We start from the raw sequence: 19213 nt of genomic DNA, 5'->3' as shown, positions 1-19213 counted from the left end.
AACTGAGAGAAAAAGAAATTATTTCACATGTCACTTTGTACATCTCTACATTGTTAGAATTTTTCACAATGACTATATAGCATTTTCATCATTTTATTTATCAAAAGAACTTTAAAAATCCAATGCTCTTCGAAAGGTAGAATTTCTGGTGTTTCACTGGAAGGTCAGATGGATGAATAGGCTAATCTCTCTTTGTTCCCCTCCCCTTTGGAGAGGAAGATAAATTACATTCTGTGTAAGAAAGTATATAGTGATACATTTATCCTTTCTGACAGTCTGAAGAAAATATAAGCATAAATCAAATAATAAAAGGATATTTATTTAATTTCCACTTCCCTACTTCACTCACACTGTACAAAGGACTGCCACCCCCAGGGGCTCATTTTGACACTGAAATTATTCTTGCTGGGACTTTTTTTCTCTCCTTTCTTTTCTAACTTTCAATGTCTTAAGAAGCAAGGTTCAGGAAATGGGATGGCGGGGGGCGGGGCGTGGGATGCAAGAGAAAAAGAAAATAGAACTCGCTATCTGTAGTTACACTAATGATTTATTGGAGCCTGGTAAAGCGAAGAGGAACTAAAGAGCCTCTTGATGAAGGTGAAAGAGGAGAGGGGAAAGCCTTAAAACTCAACATTCAAAAAACTAAGACCATGGCATCCAGTCCTGTCACTGCATGGCAAATAGATGGGGGAAAGAATGGACACAGTGACAGACTTTATTTTCTTGAGCTCCAAAATCACTGCAGACAGTGACTGTGGCCATGAAACTAAAAGGTGCTTGTTGCCTTGGGAAAAAAGCTATGACAAACCTAGACTGCATATTAAAAAGCAGAGACATCACTTAACTGACAAAGATCTGTATAGTTAAAGCTATGGTTTTTCCAGTAGTCTTGTACTGATGGGAGAGCTGGACCATAAAGAAGGCTGAGCACCAAAGAATTGATGCTTCTGAACTGTGGTGTTGGAGAAGACTCTTGAGAGTCCCTTGGGCTGCAAGGAGATCAAACCAGTCCATCCTAAAGGAAATCAATCCTGAATATTCATTGGAAGGACTGATGCTGAAGCTAAAGCTCCAATCCTTTGGCCACCTGATGTGAAGAGCCAACTCACTGGAAAAGACTCTGATGCTGGGAAAGATGGAGAGCAGGAGGAGAAGTGGGCGACAGAGGATAAGATGGTTGGATGGCATCAACAACTCAATGGACATGAGTTTCGGCAAACTCCAGGAGATGGTGAAGGACAGGGAAGCCTGGTGTGCTGCGGTCACAAAGAGTCGGACATGACTGAGAGACTGAGCAATGAACAACAAAGCATCTTAGAATGGATGCGTTTTCATTTCTTTTTATCCTTTGCCATCATATCCAACTTGTGAACAATATTCTACCACATATTTTTCTAAAGTGCCTTTCAGATTTTTGCCTGACTTTTCTCCCTGCAACCACCACCCCAAGCCCACTGCCTCATGCCTGGTGGGAAGCACTCCCAGCCCCCAAATATCTCCTGGCTCCCTCTCTACCTCCAGAGACTTGATGGCACCTCCTGGACTCATCCTTAACAAACCCACGACTCACAGTAAATATTCAAGGTCAAACTAATTTAAAGACTGGACTTCCCTGGTTGTTGAGTAGTTAGGAGTCTGCCTGCCAATGCAGGGGACACAGGCTCAATCCCTGGTCCAGGAAGATTCCACATGCTGCAGGAACACTTAAGCCCTCGTGCCACAACTACTGAGCCTGCACACCTAGAGCCTGTGCTCCACAAGAGAAGCCGCTGCGATGAGAAACCTGCATTCCTCAACAAAGAGCAGCCCCTGTTTGCTGCAGGCAGAGAAAAGCCCATGGGCAGCAATGAAGACCCAATGCAGCCAAATAATTACTTAATTTAAAAAACTAATTTAAAGATTAAAGCATAAAACTGGTAATTGCTCGTTGCTTGAGTGGGTACAGTCTCTTCACCCAGGAGTCTATTTTCATCTTTCCAGTGATATCCAAGTGGCACAGGCTGAACTGAAAGAGTAAAATGCAAAAGAGCATTTTCTGCTTCCAAGTGTTTATGAAAAAACAAGAATTCACATATTTACAAGGTCAGGGAAGGCCTGATGTGTGACAGTTCACGGGATTGCAAACAGTCAGACATGACATAGAGACTGAACAATAACAAGGTCCTAGGAGGCTGATTACTGGGAACCAGGTGACAAAAAAAGCTTTCGATTATAATGGGAAATACAGCCACACCAAAGTTCAGAAGTGTTCTGAAATCTAAGAGCAAAAATTTCCATTAGACCTAAGGTAAGAGCAATCAAGGACATGCTTTTCTGGATTTTTAGTAATACATTTGCCAACCTAATCTTAAAATATTCATATAACTAATACATTAGCACACAAATTACCACATTCCTCAAATAAGGCTGAAAAGCATGTTCTAGGCTGAGTATTTAAGCATTTCAACTTTAAAAGCCTTCAGTAAGATACATTTGATGAAAACACTCAAGATAATAAGCAACTTCAATCTTTTGGGTGTTTGGGTAGTGATTTTATCCTTTGTTATTTCTCTTTTTCAAAAAATCAGTCACTTGAGGTTCATTGAGAGTTTTCTGGCAGCAAGATGGGACAAAAACTAATCTTCACAGCAACAGGATAACTTCGAAGCAAGATGGTCTCAAATGTCCCCAGAGAGCACTTTGCCGACTCATGTTTCTTTACGTTGAGGCTCGCTAAGCCTTTTGCAAGGAACACGTACCACATTGTTCATTTTGTTGATCAGAACTGAACCACTATGAGCCAGAAATCTTAAATGCAGAGAAGAGATAGTCACGAATACCACTGAGATGCCCAGGATACATCCCCTTCAACTCTGCTCTTCAGGGCCCCTGGGACCCCCTCATCTGCACCCCCAGAGCCCCCATTGCCTTGCACAACAGAGTGTCGGGCATCCTGTGTCCTCTGACCATGACGCTTTCCTTCGCCCCCGCTCTTGAAGTTGACTCTCCCAAGACAGGACTCCGTTCTGCCACATTGAGGGCATGTGGAGATTCCATGATCCCAGAGTTCACAGTGTTAAATCATCACTTATGTGTTTTGCCGTCTGATTCCCCCATGTATCTCTGAGGTCCTTTAGAGCAGCGGCTGTATCAGACCACGGGGAAGAAATGATGGCTATACCACCAGAATCCTGTCCTTCCAGGAGGGGTGACAGTCTGTGTACTTTGGCCGATAACACAGGTAGGGTTGCCAGAGGAGTGAGACACCATTCCAAATCCACCTCAGAAACACCCTATTCTGTCAGGGAAAACCAGGTCCACACCTCAGACTAAGTCTAGAATGACGCACGCATCACCCCCTGGCAATGTACGCAGCATGCACTATTACGCAACTTATGTTTAGTCTCAAGCAAAAATAAACTGTAAATCAGTCAAAACTAATAAAAAATCATACTTTTTATATTAAGGCATAGAGCAGCAATGTTTCGGAAGAGATCTTTATTTCAACAGGGCTCTTTCTAGCAGCTAATTTCAGAATCAAAATGAGCAAAAATTCAAAGAGTCGTGCTCCAGTTCTAAACCTCTGTTGTCATCACAATTTTTGGTTGTGATTAATATTATCACAACTGAAAAATCTTTATTTTAGCTCCAAGAAAATTAAGTCAGGTAAGGAAAATTAGCTTGAAGTGTTCTTTGAACTTCCTATTCATTTGAAGACATCATCTTACTTTATGCAAACTGCTTTCCTCCAAGAAAACTTTTCCAGGGTTTCAACCTCACAGAGCTCAACCTTTTCTAATCTGTTTCAGAAATTACAACTGACATCTCGACCTTCGCCTCATTATTTCACGTGTGTGCCAGCCGCCGTCTGCTCTTCTGGTTAAACAATAAGCTGATAAAGGAAGAAACCCTGAGTTCTCCATTTTTCTATCAATCACAGTACTTGAGAATGGCTAGGTATACAATCCAGAAATTCTTGTCCACTGGTTACACAGAGGAAATAATTCTAGCCAACAAAGAAAGAGTTTTCATCTTTTCAATTATACATTTTTCTGGACTTTAAAAATCAACAACTAGGTACAATGTGATCAAACTCACAACCCAATAAACTTATTTCTGAGATTCTATCCCTCCAAAAAAATCCAGAAAATATGAAAATTATATGAATAAATATGTTCATTCCAGAATTATTATAGTAGCCTCATATCAGATGTAATAAGGGAATATATCGCCATTTAAGATAGACCAGTACACTACTGACACTATGTATAAAATAGACAACTAATGAAAACCTATGGTTTAGCACAGGCAACTCTACTTAATGTACTGTAGTATCCTAAATGGGAAGGAAATCCAAAAGGGAGGGGGGATATGTGTATATGGATGGCTGATTCACTCTGCTCTACAGTACTAACACACACTATAAAGCAACAATACTCCAATAAAAATTAATTTAAAAATAAAGTAAAACTAGTAAAACTTGCTAACAATTTCTAAATCAAACATACATAATGGTATTTATTTTCATAAATTATTTTCATTATTCATAATCATCATATTTCATCATTAAAAATGGAAGTATTTTCTAACTTCTGTCACCAAAAATTCCAAGTGGGTATAGTCTTGACCATTAAATTTGTTCTGCTATAATAATAATTCAGCATAATGTGGGTCTGTAACTTGATGTTTTGGCAACATACGGTTGATGAATGCTAACCAAAGTCCCATGGTGAATTAGCTGTGAACTAGTTTTAAAGAAGTATCAGCTTTTCAGTATATCTGAAGAGAGATCACTCAGTCCCTCCATGTATTTTGTTTCTAACAATTTCATAATCCACAGTGGAAACTTACGGGCAAAAAGCTCAAGTTGCTTTGGTTTATTTTACTAGTGTGTTAAGCAATGGTTTCCATTCAAGTACAGATAGCTGTGGAGTGTTTACTCTGAGTAAGCTGCCGTACCAAGAGCAGATAATAAGTTAAGAGAAGAAGAAGAAAAGAAAAAAAGAGGGGCTTCCCTGGTGGTTCAGTGGTTAAGATTCTGCTCTTCTTCATGAGTTCAATACTGGGTCGGGGAAGTTCCACATGCCATGCAGTACAGCCAACAAAATACATTAATTAACAACAACCCCGCCCCCCCAACAAAAAGCCTGTGTAGTCACTGCCATTCAGGAGGTTATAATTAAGTGTCAAGGAAAGGAAAGTCTGGAGCCAGAAACAGCTGACTACAAGGCTGACCATAACTGTCATACCAAATATCAAGAAAATGCTTGGAAAGTTTAGGAAGGAGAAAGCACCCCTGTTCAGAGATCAATATTTCAGTCAGTGGATACAGATGGCAAAGAGGAGGAGAAAGAAAGAGCCAAGAAGTGAAGCCTGGAAACAACCTGTATCCATGGTGTCCAGAGGACAAGGATTCTTCCCAAAAGACCAGAGGGGAGACTAGGGTTGGGGGTGGGATAGGGAGAGGAACAGAGCTGTGGAGGCTAAAGCAGGTGAGTTTCATGAGGAACCCTGTGATCACAGGGTGATGGGGCAGGAATGGGGAGTTGGAAGCTTTGGGATTTCAGTCTTTAATTAGGTCACTGGACAGCAAGGAGGTCAAACCAGTCAATCCTAAAGGAAATCAACCCTGGTTATTCACTGGAAGGACTGATGCTGAAGTTGAAGCTCCAGTACTTTTGCCACCTGATGCGAGCAGCCAACTCATTGGAAAAGACCCTGATGCTGGGAAAGATTGAGGGCAGAAGGAGAAGGGGGTGACAGAGGATGAGATGGTTGGATGGCATCATGGACTCAACGGACATGAGTTTGAGCAAGCTCCGGGAGATGGTGAAGGACAGCGAAGCCTGGAGTGTTGCAGTCCATGGGGTCAAAAAGAGTTGGACAGGACTGAGTGACTGAACCACAAATCCATTTGGCAGAATGAGATCCAAACTGCGAAGGGCTGTGAAAAGAAAATTAAAGGAAATAGAGGTGTCATCTATACCAACTCTAAGGAAATTTGGTTGTAAAAGACAGAGGAAGAAGGCAGATGAGGATGCAAAGCCAAACTTATTTTTTTCAAATTCACAAGGAACTTATTTCGAAGTGTGTGCAAGGACATTTCTTTTTTTTTTCTGTTTAGCAACTCAGTTTTTGTTTAGCACCATTTCTTAAGAAAGAATTCCCTTCCCACTCATAGCAATTCTTTGTTAAGTGTCATATATTATTATAGACGAGGGTTTCTAGGCCATTATTCCGTTTTGGTTAGCTGTCCATTCTCGCACCCATTACGTGGGAATGCAATAATAGCTGCAGCATTATAATGGGTTTCAACATCTGGCAGAAGTTCCCCCTCCATGCCTTCTTTTTTCAAAATGTTCCTAGCTATACTCGCCTGACCTTATTGCACTCATTCTTTTCAGGAAGTTATATTCATTTATTTACACTTTTTAAAAAAAGAAAAGATTAGAAACCACCATGCAAAAAGCACATATGTAAAGTAAGAAGTTAAAGTACCAATCTTCCCCTCCACATATCACTTACCCAAGGTCTAACTCCAGAGGTGAATGTTAGTTAAGAACTAATGTTCACTCACCTGATAGTTTCCTAAGTTCATACAGACTTCTCATATGTAAATACATGTTGGGAAAAATGCCTCCAAAGAGGGACAGGAAAGACAGGTCCAGGGTCTTGTGACCTTCCTCTGTATTGAGGGCATAAATTGGCCCCTTCTGCTTTTCTTTTAATCCTTTCTACCCCACACCTCAACACCTGCCCATCACTCTAAGTTTAGAAGTTCTTTTCATTTATTGCTACTTTGCTAAGGTTTACATGCCTATTTAAACCCAAACCTAAAGGTCTCTATAAATAACCTCAAAATGAAATAATCACTTTACCTGCCAATTGAGATGAGATCTCTAACACACCTGTGTGCCTTCCAATCACTCCCAAACACCCACCAACTCACATGGTAACACACTCTAGGGTGACCTTCCTCAGTGAGTCAGATCCTTGTATAATTCCCTCCCCTTGAATGAGAACTTCTAACCAATGGCATTCAGCAATGGTTAAGAAAGTTTGAAGAAGCAAAATCTAATCAGTTGACTTTGAGTTAACCTTGGGTGGGCCTTCCCTAACCAGGTGAGAGCTTTAAGAGGGTTCAGGCCTCTCTTGAAGTAAGAGCCTTGAAACAGCAGAGGTTCTCCCTCATCACTTTCAAGAAGCTGTCAACAATTCTCCAGCTACAAGGATGTGAATTCTACCAAGAACTTGAGGGGACTTTGAATCTGATCCTTCCTATTTAAACCTCAGATGAGCATTTATCCCAGCTAACACCTTGATTCCAGCTTTGGATACCAGACCTTGAACAGGGAATCCATTAATCCATGCCAGAATGTAGGAAATTGTTAGCTAATAAAAGGGTGTTGTGTTAAGCCACTACCTTATAATAATTCACTATGCAGGAATAATAATAATTAATACAGTATGCATGTTTATTCTTTCAAGAGACTTTTCTTCACCACTAAATTAGTATTTACAATCACATGAATGGCATCTATTTATGTTTATAACAAGCAAAGAAGTCTGCTCAACCTCCTTCCTCGTACAGTCTATTGTCCCTTATCTGGTTATCTTTGTTCTGATATAGTTCCAATTTGATGAGTATACCTTGTAAAATAATTTTTTTTAGAGAGGGTACGTGGGGTTCCTTAAGTGTAGAAAATGTCTGTCTTTATCCTTCAAATATAAATGAACCTTTAACTACCAGACTTTTTCTCTGAAAAATATAAAACACTCTTCACTGTTGTTTAGTCTTGTTTTATTTTTTTTTAATATTGATTTATTTTGTTGCATCAGGTCCTGTTGCAGAACACAGGATCTTCATCACAGCACACAGACGTCTCCAGGTGCGGGCATGGACTCCAGAGCACAAGGACTCAGCAGCTGCAGAATGAGGGCTTGGTTACCCTGAGGCGTGTGGGGTCTTAGGTCCCCGACCAGGGAGCGAACCCATGTCTCCTGCACTGGAAGGCAGATTCTTAACCACCGACCACCAGCTTCATTCTAGAGAAGAGCAGTTCCATGCTGATTCGTCTTTCTTTTGTGTAACTTGTACTCCCTATGAAGAATCTTGCAAAAAATATTCTCTGTAGTCTTAGATTTGGAAATTCTACCAGGAAACCACAAATTATATGTCATCTCCTTCATTAATCCTCTGGTACTCTGTAAGCTGATTCGATGCGAAAATTCCAGTTTTATCTATCTCCTAGACTTCTCCTTCTAGTAGCTGTTTGTTTCTGGTTTTATTTCCGTGTGTTCTTTCTTCTTCCCCAGCATCCATCATTCAGATGAAACATTACCTCTTGGATCTTTTCTCTGTATTTCATGTCTTTTCACTCACAGTTTCCATTTCCTCATATTTTTCTTCTATCATGACATAGTTCCTCCTTTTGCTTTCCCAGACCTAACTTTAATTTTGAGGAGCATACCTTACTATTTTCACTTCCCTTTTTGAGTGTTTAGAGTTGTGGGTTTTGCCGCAATTTTGTTTTTACTTCCTAGATATTTTTTCCCTCGTTGAGTTGCTGGTACAGGCTCCCTGGACTGGCCAGGCTTGAGGTTGGCAATGAAACAGATGATACTAGAGATTCTCCTCCAGTGCTAGACAGGCCAGTCAAGCCAGCCCTGTCTATGAGGGGTAGAGGCCTCCCAGTTTGTGCTTTTCAAGGTTCTCCAGGTGTGAGCAGGGGCCCATTCTCTTTATCTCTCTTTCTTACACACTCACACATACACATAAGGACCAGCTCAGTCTAACTGCAGTCTTCTTTTTTTTTTAATTAGTCATTATTTTATTTTTATTTATTTATTTTTGGCTGCAGCAGGTCTACATTGCTACCTGTGGGCTTTCTGTGGTTGTGGTGTGAGGGCCTCTCGTTGTAGTGGCTTCTCTTGTTGTGGCCCTCAGGCTCTAGATGGCGTGGTCTTCAGTAGTTGCGGCATATGGGCTTAGTTGCTCCACGGCATATGGAACCTTCCTGGACCAGGATGGAAGCTGAGTCCCCTGCATTGGCAGGTGGATTCTTAACCACAGGACCACCAAGGAAGTCCAGCAGTCCTCTTAAAGAACAGCCAGGATCCATGAGATAGGAGCCCTTTGCCTCACAGGGTCATGTGCAGCACACTACAGTGCGTACTTCCTCTCTACAAGCTGAGGGGTCTTTATGGCTCAGCTGGTCTCTGAGTCCTCCGTTCTCACCAGAACCATATTTCCTAATCCTGTGGTACATAAAGGCTCCTGGCACTGCACCCTTTTCTTGAAAACCCACATCCTCAAACGCAATTGAGATCCCCTCCAGGATCTTGAGTCATCTCATGTCAACCCTACCCTCTTGAGTCATTCACGGCAGGGCATCTGTAACTGATGGAGGAAGGGCACAGAAAAATAGAAGGGGTGGAATGAGGAACATATACAGAAGGATTAGCCTTGAGTGGAACGGGGAGCACTTGATAGTTAATAGGCAGGACAATCAAATTTGAGCAGTTGTGATTGCAGATGAGTTTGTAGGGTGGGGCTTCTCAAAGGGCAGCAAGAATCAGCATATCGGCATCATCTGAGAACTTATCAGAAATTCAAATTATTGGGCCCTACCCTAGATATACTGAATCAGGAACTCAAGGGCTGGGGCCCAGCAGACTACGTTCTAAGAAGCCCACCAGCTCAACACATGCTCTAACACATGCTCAAGTTTGAGAACCACTGCTTAGGACATGGAAAACTAGGCAAATCTCAAACTGTTTCTCAATGATAACCTTTCTTTCATTCCATAAAGATGAATGAGTGATTTAATATAAGGCTTGAGGGAAGCAGCAAAATTTGGGAACACCCATTGAGAAAAATGGATGAAAAAGGTTAAAAAGCTAGGCTCACAGTCCATGAATTTGTGGAGTCACTAGCAGGTCACCATACACAATTTCACTTTTTATTTCTTGGTCATGATATCATGAGTACTGATTCCAAGCCAGGAACACAAGAAGCAAATTCAGAGTACACCCCATTAATAATTTTGTCATTTATAAAGATGAAACTTACTGCATAAAATTCTATCATAAACTAAAGAATTCCGGGATTTAAATTTTTGAAGCACATCTACCACTACTAATGTTGTCATTGAAGAATCTCAAAATCTCTCAGAAAGCATCAACAAGTCAGTTGAAGAGGTTTATCCAGGGTCATCCGGATGCCAATGGCACAGTGAGGATGAGCTACCTAGGTGTCCCGAGTTCATTGCTCTTCTATTCTTTCCAGACTTGAGAGGATACCCTATTTCTGAATACTTGGATCCACCTAGAACTGAAATCCATGTGAAAGCCAGAACACCTGTCCTCATGGAAGTTGGCAGAGTTCAGCTCTAAGTGGGCATCATACTCCGTGAGAAATATCAGATCTGCCGAACATACAGCAAAGACTGGGTCCGGCTTCAGCCCTTCCACCCAGGGGCTAGATCAGGTTCATTCATGTCCCTGACAAACCCTCAAGGCTCACCAGAAAGACCTCTAAATAAAGGTGGGTCCATCCAAAGAGAAGCAACATCTGCTACAAAGCCAGGTCACTAGCGGATTGATGCTATCAAGCAGGCGGTGGTGTGGGCCAGAGGTTAAGTGAAATGGATATAAATAGAGCCCTCAAAGGCATTAAAAAAGTTTACACCAGCGCTGAAGTCATGACTTACAGAAACCCACGCAGAGGAGCTGAGGGCCAGGCCCCTGACACAGTGCTGGCTGAGGGTGTTGGGGCTCTAATGAAGCCACGCCAGTGAGCCCACTGGGGAGGCAGGTGGAGGGGCTTCTGAAGGCTGACACTACGTCCTCTTGAGTTACTCTCAGGTCTTTTTTAATGAATTTACCCATGTAAGGACTTAGAACAGGGTGTGTGTGTGTGTGTGTGTTAGCTGTTGAGTCGTGTCCAACTCTTTGCAACCCCATGAACCACTGCAGCCCACCAGGCTCCTCTGTCCAGGGAATTCTCTAAGCAAGAACACTGGAGTGGGTTGCCATGTCCTTTTCCAGGGGATCTTCCCTACCCAGGGGTCGAACCTGTGTCTCTTGAGTTTCCTGCACTAACAGGAAGAGTCCTCACCACTAACACCACCTGAGATTGTTATAAATGCTTCATCGACATTGGCCGTTTTCCCAGAGTGACTCTGACACAAGTCCACTCAAATGAACTAACACTTGCCTCCCCTTTACCGACTCATTTAACGAAAATGAACTTTTTCTGCCAACGCACGAGACTCCACCCGCCTCCTCCCCCTGAAAAGCACAGCACCGTCTCCTTGCCCAGAGAGCGCTTCAGGGCAAATGCTCTCCCCCGCCCCCCAACCCCCACAGCAGCATCCTCTGACCTGAGCCTGGGAGTCCACGTCCCATTCCGTTTTATCCTCAGCTTTTTACATATGAGATGAGAAGAGAAGGATGAGAAGAAGGAAAGGACAGGAGAGAGATGCTTCAGTTTATCAAGAGGAAACCAGAGACGTGCACACTGCTCTCCCTGGCCCCCATACATCATTCCACTGCCAGCATTTGATTCTTATTCTAAACAGTTTCACGCTCCAGTCAGGGGTCTACGCACGTGCGTGGAGAGATCCGTGACGTCACGGAGAGCCACGCCGGCACACGTCCACCCGGTGATGCTCACACGTCCACCCCGTGATGCTCACCTTTGTACTCTGCCAGGCACACGCACTCGTAGCCGTTGACGAGGTCCCTGCAGGTGGCAGCGTTCAGGCACGGGCCGGAGAGACACTCGTCATATTCCTCCTCACAGTAGAGGCCATGGTAGCCTGAGGGACAGAAGGAAAGGTCTGAGGTCAAACCAGAACCATCTAAACGCACACCGGACCAGCCTGCCAGGAAGGCAGTGGGTGTTCAAGGGAAAGTGAGGCGCACATAGATGGGACTGGAGGAGCTGGGTCTCTCGGGATACACTGAAATGTAAATTTCCAGGAAGGTTATGAAGAATCTGTCCTTTCCACCTTTTGTCATGAGTCCAACCATTGTCGTGATCCACTAGATGACCCCATTATGATGTCACGTCCACTGGTACTGGTGACCGGGGGACATAGGTTGTGGAGTGCATCTGCTGTGATCACACAGGAAGTAGCACTAGCTACAGGACCTAAGAGCCAACAGCTCCTTTCAAGGATGTGGACTCCGTATTTCCTCCAATCAATTAGAAAAAGAGACCTAGCTAGAGAGCGTTTTATTCCAGAAAAAAAGGATCCATGATTTCCTTTGTTTTTCAAGTCAGGAATGAAGCTCAGCTAACAAGGGCTTAACTGAACTTCCTGATGAAATGTGGGGTGGTTTTTTGTTTATTTAAAATGACAAATATCTAAATTATAATATGGTACGCTGTGCTTAAAGTTTTTAACTGTTAAAAATAGAATAACAGCAACGAAGAAAAAGAAAGCAACGATTTCTCAAGAAAGATGGCTCTTAGTCTCTCTCTCTCTTTTTTTTTTTTTTTTGCAAAACAGGTGTTTATTCTAAAGGACAAGAAGACAACATTCTTTGAGATTCACTCACGAATGTTAGGCTGTTTTTAACTTTTAAAAACATGTGTTCCTGCCAATGTGCAGTGAAACCAGGCCATTTTTTGTCTGGCCCTGTCCAAACAAAGAGAAACATGTGAGCACTTTCAGAAATCACTCTGCCTGTGTTGGTTCTGAATTCAGATAAGCAGAAAAAATAAACGCTTGCTCAAGTGGGTTCTGGAACCGCCAGCTTGTTTTCAGCAGCCCAGAGCCAGCCCCGGAGCTCAGAATGTCCCGTTAGCACAGTCTAACGTGTTGAATTGTTCTGTTTTTGGTGCCTATCACTAAAGTAGGTTAAGCTCATATTTGCATTATTTATGGAGCACTTTTCAAGTAAGTTGCCATTTCAGTACTTTTTGAATTGTTTTCCATCTTTCGGCAGTGATAGTGACCCCTTTAAGGGGACCTTGACCTCCCTGAGACAAATACCCTATGGATTTCCATTCTTCTATCTCTCCAGGTTTCTGGTAGCTTTACAGAAATATTTCCTATCACCCTTTATCAGATTATTTTAATCATCTAAATCAGAGTTTCTCAACCAACAGTGATTTTGCCCCTCAGAAGATATCTGGCAATGTTTAGAGAGATTCTGAGTTGTCACAGGGAGGGTGGAGGGAGGGGATTGCTTCTGGCTTCTGGTCTAAGGCTCCTGCAAACCATCCTATGATGCACAGAACAGCCCCCAACAAAAACCCACCCAGCTAAACAGTGAAAGAGACAGATACGGAAACCCAGCTCTAGATTAAAGATCAGCAAATAGTGGTCCAGAGGTCAGATTCATCCCTCTTTTTATAAATGAAGTTTTATTGAGACACAGTCATACTCATCCACATATATGTTGTCTATGGCTGATTTCATACAATGATAGATTGAGTAGCTGCAACAGAGACATGCTTGGAAAGTCCAAAATCTTTACTCTCTGATCGCTTATAGCACAAGTCAGGAATTTAGATTTCTGATCTAGAGTCAACAGAAAATCTTTCTTTTTACAAGAGTTTTGGATATTAACAATTTATTAAAGATAGAGTGTGCAAACAGTTTCTTCCACTCTGAAGGCTGCCTTTGACTATATTGATTGCTTCCTTTGCTGGATAGAAATGTTCAGTTTGATATAATCCTACTTTATGTTTACTTTTGGTGTCATATCCAAAAATCAATGCTGAGATCAATTTTATGAAGATTTTCCCCTAAGTTTTCTTTCAAGAGTTTTACAGTTTCAGGTTCTTAGATTTAAGTCTTTAATTCAGTTGGTGTTGTTTTTTGGTGAACTGTGTAAGATAAATGGCCAACAGGTATACAAAGAGGTATTCAACATCACTAATTATCAGGGAAGTGAAAATCAAAACCACAAAGAAGTATCACCTCATCCCAGTTAAGCTGGCCCTAAGAAAACAAAGCAAAAACAGAAAATAACAAGTGTTGTCAAGGTTGTGGAAAAATGGGAACTCTCATACACTGTTAGTGGGAATGTAAAAGGCTGCAGTTGCTATATAAAACACAAAAAATACAGAGATTCCTCAAAAATGAAAAATAGAATTATCCTACATCTATAACTTCACTTCTAGTTATTTATTCAAAAGAATTGAAAATAAGATCTTGTAGATATATTTGCATTCCCATGTTCATTGTGGCATGCTTCACAATAGGCAAGAGGTAGAAACATCTAAATGTCCATCAACAGATGAATGGATACAGAAAATGTGATACAATATATACATACAATGAAACACTATTCAGTCTTGAAAAAGAAGGAAATCCTGTCATGTGTTATAACATGGATGAACCTTGAGGCCATGTGCTAAGCAGAATAAACCAGTCACAGAAGGAAAAACCTGTCATGATTCCACTGAAATGTGGAAACTAAAGTAGTCAGACTCACAGGGGCAGAAGAGAATGACAGTTGCTGGGGTGGAGGAGAGGGGAAATAGGGAGTTGCAGCTGAATGGATATAGAGTTTCAGTTACGCAAAATGAAAATGTTCCAGAACTCGGCTATACAACAATGAGTACGTAGTTAACAATACTGCACTGGGCGCTTAAAGTTCTGTTAATAGGACAGATTTCATATTATCTGATTTTTTATCACAATTTTTAGAACGTACACATCTAAAGAGTTAAGTCTCTTTTGCCTTCTTCTCAGTGTGGAGCAACAACCACCAGTAGCATCTTTTTGCTCGTATTTGCCCTTCCAGCAGATCTTTCAAAAATCAACTTGCAAGATAACACATAACCCTACAAGCATCTTTGACCTCTGAATTGTGGTATTATTTATACAGATGAAAATCAAAAGCAAATTTCTTGAAATCCTCCAGAATTGTTTTTGTTTTTTGAAAACAGTATCATCATCTTTTTCCACTAGCAACATGAAGAGCAAATGAGGAAGTTATTTTACAGAGATAATTAAGCTGGTGATGTTTTTCTTCCTTGGGGGGGAAAAAAAAGATTTCACATTCTAAAACTGTTTCTTTAGAGACGGTAACATTTAAATGTCTTTACGGAAATGTCAAGACACCCTTTGCACTGCCAAAGTACCTAAATCGGACTGTTTGAAGAAAAAGGCATCTCTTCCAAGACAGAAGGATTCTATGAAAATGAGACTGCCACCCCCTGCTGGTAATTAATTCGGGCAAACAAATTAGCTCAGGGCAGTACGCCCAAGGTCTAGAAAAATTAGGTTAGTGCAGAATTTAAAGTAAAGTAAAATCGAGATCAGAAGGGTGGGATAAGAGTAGCCTCTTCCGGGGCACTGTTTTTCATTACCAGTGATCTGATCTTTGCAGGACTTGATCCAGAATATTCAGCTCCAATAACTCCCTGAGACTTGAGAAAACAGACTAAGCAACTGGATGTGGGGAGAGACAAAGAGAGGTTAAGACAGCTGCCATGTCTAGGATGTGTGAGTGGATGATGTTGCTGTGAACGCAACAGTTATGACAAAAGGAATAAGAAGTTTTAGAGGAAGTTGACCAGTTGGATTTTGGACACATTTAACTCAGGGCTCACTTAACCAGGTCCACGTGGCAGTTGGGAAAATCAGCCAAAAAAGCATAGGAATAGCACTTTGGGTTCGAGATGCCTGGAAGATGTGTTCAACTTTTCATCGAATAACATGAAGAGGAAAAAAGAAGAAATCAAGGGTGTATCTACATGGATGGGCAGAGGTGGAGAGCAAGAAGCTAGAGAGAGATAAGCAGAGATGGGGGAAGGAGGGGGGAAAACCCCAAGGGGTGTGGGCCTGGAAGCCAAGAGAGAATCGGGAGCCAGGGAGGGCTGGTTAACAATGTCAAAGACCCCAAGAGCAAGAATAACAACTGGCTAGAAGATCAGGAGGCTGCTGCAGACCCTCAAAACTCTGGCTCGCAACAGGGGCCATATTGCCTTTTAGAGGCTATTTTGGGAATTGGGGGGTGGGAGGGACTGTTTATCACAATGATTGTAGGGTTTTATTAGAATTTGATCGAAAGTGAACATGAAAGTGTTAGTCACTCAGCTGTGACACCGTGGACTGTAGCCTACCAGGTTCCTCTGTCCATGGAGTTCTCCCAGCAAGAATACTGAAGTGGGTTGCCATTCCCTTCTCCAGGGATCGAACCCCGGTCTCCCACATTGCAGGCAGATTTTTTTTTTTTTTTTTTTTTTACCATCTGAACCACTGATAAGAATTTGACTAAACACCTTGAAGTATCTGGGATTCTCCCGCACAGCCAGTGGTGGTCTGGCATCCTTCACAACTTTAGACCATCCCACTGGACATCCCCATTGGTGAAAACCCTGTTTATAGCTTTCAAGGCCTAGAATCTGACTGCTTTACATGTACAATGGTTTTATAAGAGATACTGAGTTTTCCTGGAATGTATTATACCAGTATATACATGTGTGTGTGTATATATAAATATAGACAGATAGATACAATAGATAAGAGAAGATTGTACTAACAGTTATTCCCCATTTTGGAATATCACTTCATAAGAGCAATAGCTCTTAAAGAATTTATGTCACCAATAAAACACACCTATACCAGCAAACAAAACAGAGTAAACATCACTTCTTCAGATAATTTTTCAAAACACTATCCAAAGTAGCATTCCCCCACCAGTTTCTCATTATAACACTCAACTGATATCCATCAGAAAACGTACAATGATCTGAAATCATATTAACCTTGTTTTTTTATCAATTGGTATTTCTCTCCCTCCACTGGAATATAAGTTTGAAGGTAGAGGCTGTGATGGCAGAGTTCACAGCTATGCCTGCAGGATCTGGTACAGAAAGAATGCTTAAAAAACAGCTTTTAAACGGGGAACTAAAATGCCACTGATTAAATCAGCATAAGGGTTGGCATGCACACACTACCTTGTATAAAAGAGACAGCTAGTGGGAACTTGCTATACAGCACAGCACTCTGTGATCACCTAGATGAGTGGGATGGGGGTGGGGGGTGGTGGAAGGGAGGTTCAAGAGGGAGGAGATGGATGCATACATATGGCTGCTAATGGTTTCTCCAGGAGTCATGTATGGATGTGAGAGTTGGCCCATAAAGAAGGCTGAGTGCTGAAGAATTGATGCTTTCAAACTGTGGAGAAGACTCTCAAGAGTCCTTTGGACTGCAAGGAGATCAAACCAGCCAATCCTAAAGGAAATCAATCCTGAATAGTCATCAGAAGGACTGATGCTGAAGCTCCAATACTTTAGCCACCTGATGTGAAGAGCCAACTTACTGGAAAAGACCCTGATGCTGGGAAAGATTGAAGGCAGGAGGAGAAGGGGATGACAGAGGATGAGATGGTTAGGTAGCATCACCGACTCAACAACGAACATGAGTTTGAGCAAACTCCAGGAGATACTGAAAGACAAAGGAGCCTGGTGTACTACGGTCCATGGGAATGCAGAGCCAGAGGAGACTTAGCGACTGAATAACAATAGCTGATTCACTTCATTGTACAGAATAACAATAGCTGATTCTCTTCATTGTACGGGGGAACCAACACAATATTGTAAAGCAATTATACCCCAATTTAAAAAAATCAACACACGTTTAAGATGCACCTGTGATATGCCAGAAACTTCCAGATGCGGTGATCACACAACCAAATAGCAAGGTCTCCACCCACAAGGGGTTTTTGTCCAGTAGCACGTGAGTGGCCTCTGCTTCCTTACTGACACTTTACCTGTGTTAACTTGTTTAACCCTCATGACATCCCAAATGATGAGTGTGACCAGTCCCAGCTGAAAGATGAGGGATGAAGAGTCGGAGAGGTAGAGAAACTCGCTCTAAGGCCACGCGCTCAATGCTAGGCGTTCTTCCCACTTTCCCAGGTTGTTGCAAAAAATAAATTACAGTGTATAGGGCTGCCATAGCAAAAGAACACAGACTGGGTGACTTAAACAATGGAAACATATTCTCTCGGAGTGCTGGAGGCAGAAAGTCCTAGATCAAGGTGTCAGCAAGTTTGGTGTCTCCTGAGGCTGCTCTCCTTGCTTTGCAGACACTGCTTTCTCACTGTGTCCTCGAGTGACCTTTCCTCCGTGGCCACACCTCTCCAAGTTTCGTCCTCATCTTATATGGTCAGATGACACCAGTCATAGTGGATTGGAGCCCCGTTCTGATAACCTCACAGAACCTTAATTACCTCTTTAAAGGCCCTATCTCTGAACACAGTTATACTGGGGGACTAGGGTTTCCACTTACTAAAGAGGGAGGGGACACTTCAGTCTATGACACCCAGAATCAGGATTTCTCAACTGTGACACTACCCACATTTTGGACCAGGTCGTTACTGTTGGGAGCTCTGGACGACGCTGAGCAGCCTCCCTGGCCTCGGAATTCCCCCACCAAACTCCCGCAGCATCACCCTTTTCTCCCTCCTTGTGACAAACAAAAGCATCTCCAGATACTGCCAGATGTCTCCCAGAGAACAAAAACCCACTTTGGAGAACCACTGTCCTAGATCTTCTTTATAACATGACTGCAACTTGAGGAGTTTTAAAGATGTGCAGGTTTGAAACTGTTGTTGGGCAGAGTAAGAGTGAATTCATCAAGAAAAAAGATTGGGAGGCAGAACCAAGTGGTCAGCTGGCAATCATGGATCTAAGGTAAAACCAGTCAGTGGGGTGACTCTGTCCAGGAGTGCCACCCTGCAGAAGCAAACAGGCACTCGGTTCCCTGGGCTGGAAACACCCTAGACCCAATGGGATAAAGAGAGGAGAGAGGACGGGGACCCCGCCTGGTGATTCTTAGGCTGCCGAGAACCCTTTCGAATGTTCTACTGCTGGGGTGGGACTCCTCTGTGTCCTCCTGGGAAGACCGAGGTCCGCCAGGATCAACTGACTCAGCGAAGGCACAGTGAACCAGGTTCCACCCCACGGGTCTGAACTGTCCAGACACGACGGCCACCTCCAGGTTTAAGAGGCGCTTGCTTTCCACTCTCCCCACTGCAACGGCCTCTGCCATCTTTTCTTTGTCTTCTCTCTCCTCACCACCCCAAGACAGCATCTTCCCACCAGCAGGGGACAGGCTCCTGGCCCCACCCTGCGATTCCTCTAAAGCTCTTCCCTCCTCGACGCCCCCCCGCCCCCACTGCCCATGACATCCCACTGGGAAAAACCCCAAACTATCTGAGTCCAATTGTAACCAGATGGCTTCACACTTTGTGTAACGAG

General features: G+C 42.6%; 1 protein-coding gene across 1 annotated transcript in view; it reads right to left on the bottom strand.

Annotated features, from left to right (window-relative positions):
• The window catches only part of DNER (delta/notch like EGF repeat containing), a 377854-nt gene that overhangs the window by 38251 nt on the left and 320390 nt on the right, over positions 1–19213 (bottom strand). The window contains exon 9 of the mRNA XM_043445991.1: positions 11679–11801. Within this exon, the coding sequence (XP_043301926.1) occupies positions 11679–11801 (123 nt within the window). The remainder of the gene's footprint in view (positions 1–11678; positions 11802–19213) is intronic.

This window comes from Cervus canadensis, chromosome 24, assembly GCF_019320065.1.
Source record: "Cervus canadensis isolate Bull #8, Minnesota chromosome 24, ASM1932006v1, whole genome shotgun sequence".
Classification (NCBI taxonomy): Eukaryota; Metazoa; Chordata; class Mammalia; order Artiodactyla; family Cervidae; genus Cervus; species Cervus canadensis.
This window is presented reverse-complemented; position numbering and strand designations above follow the sequence as displayed.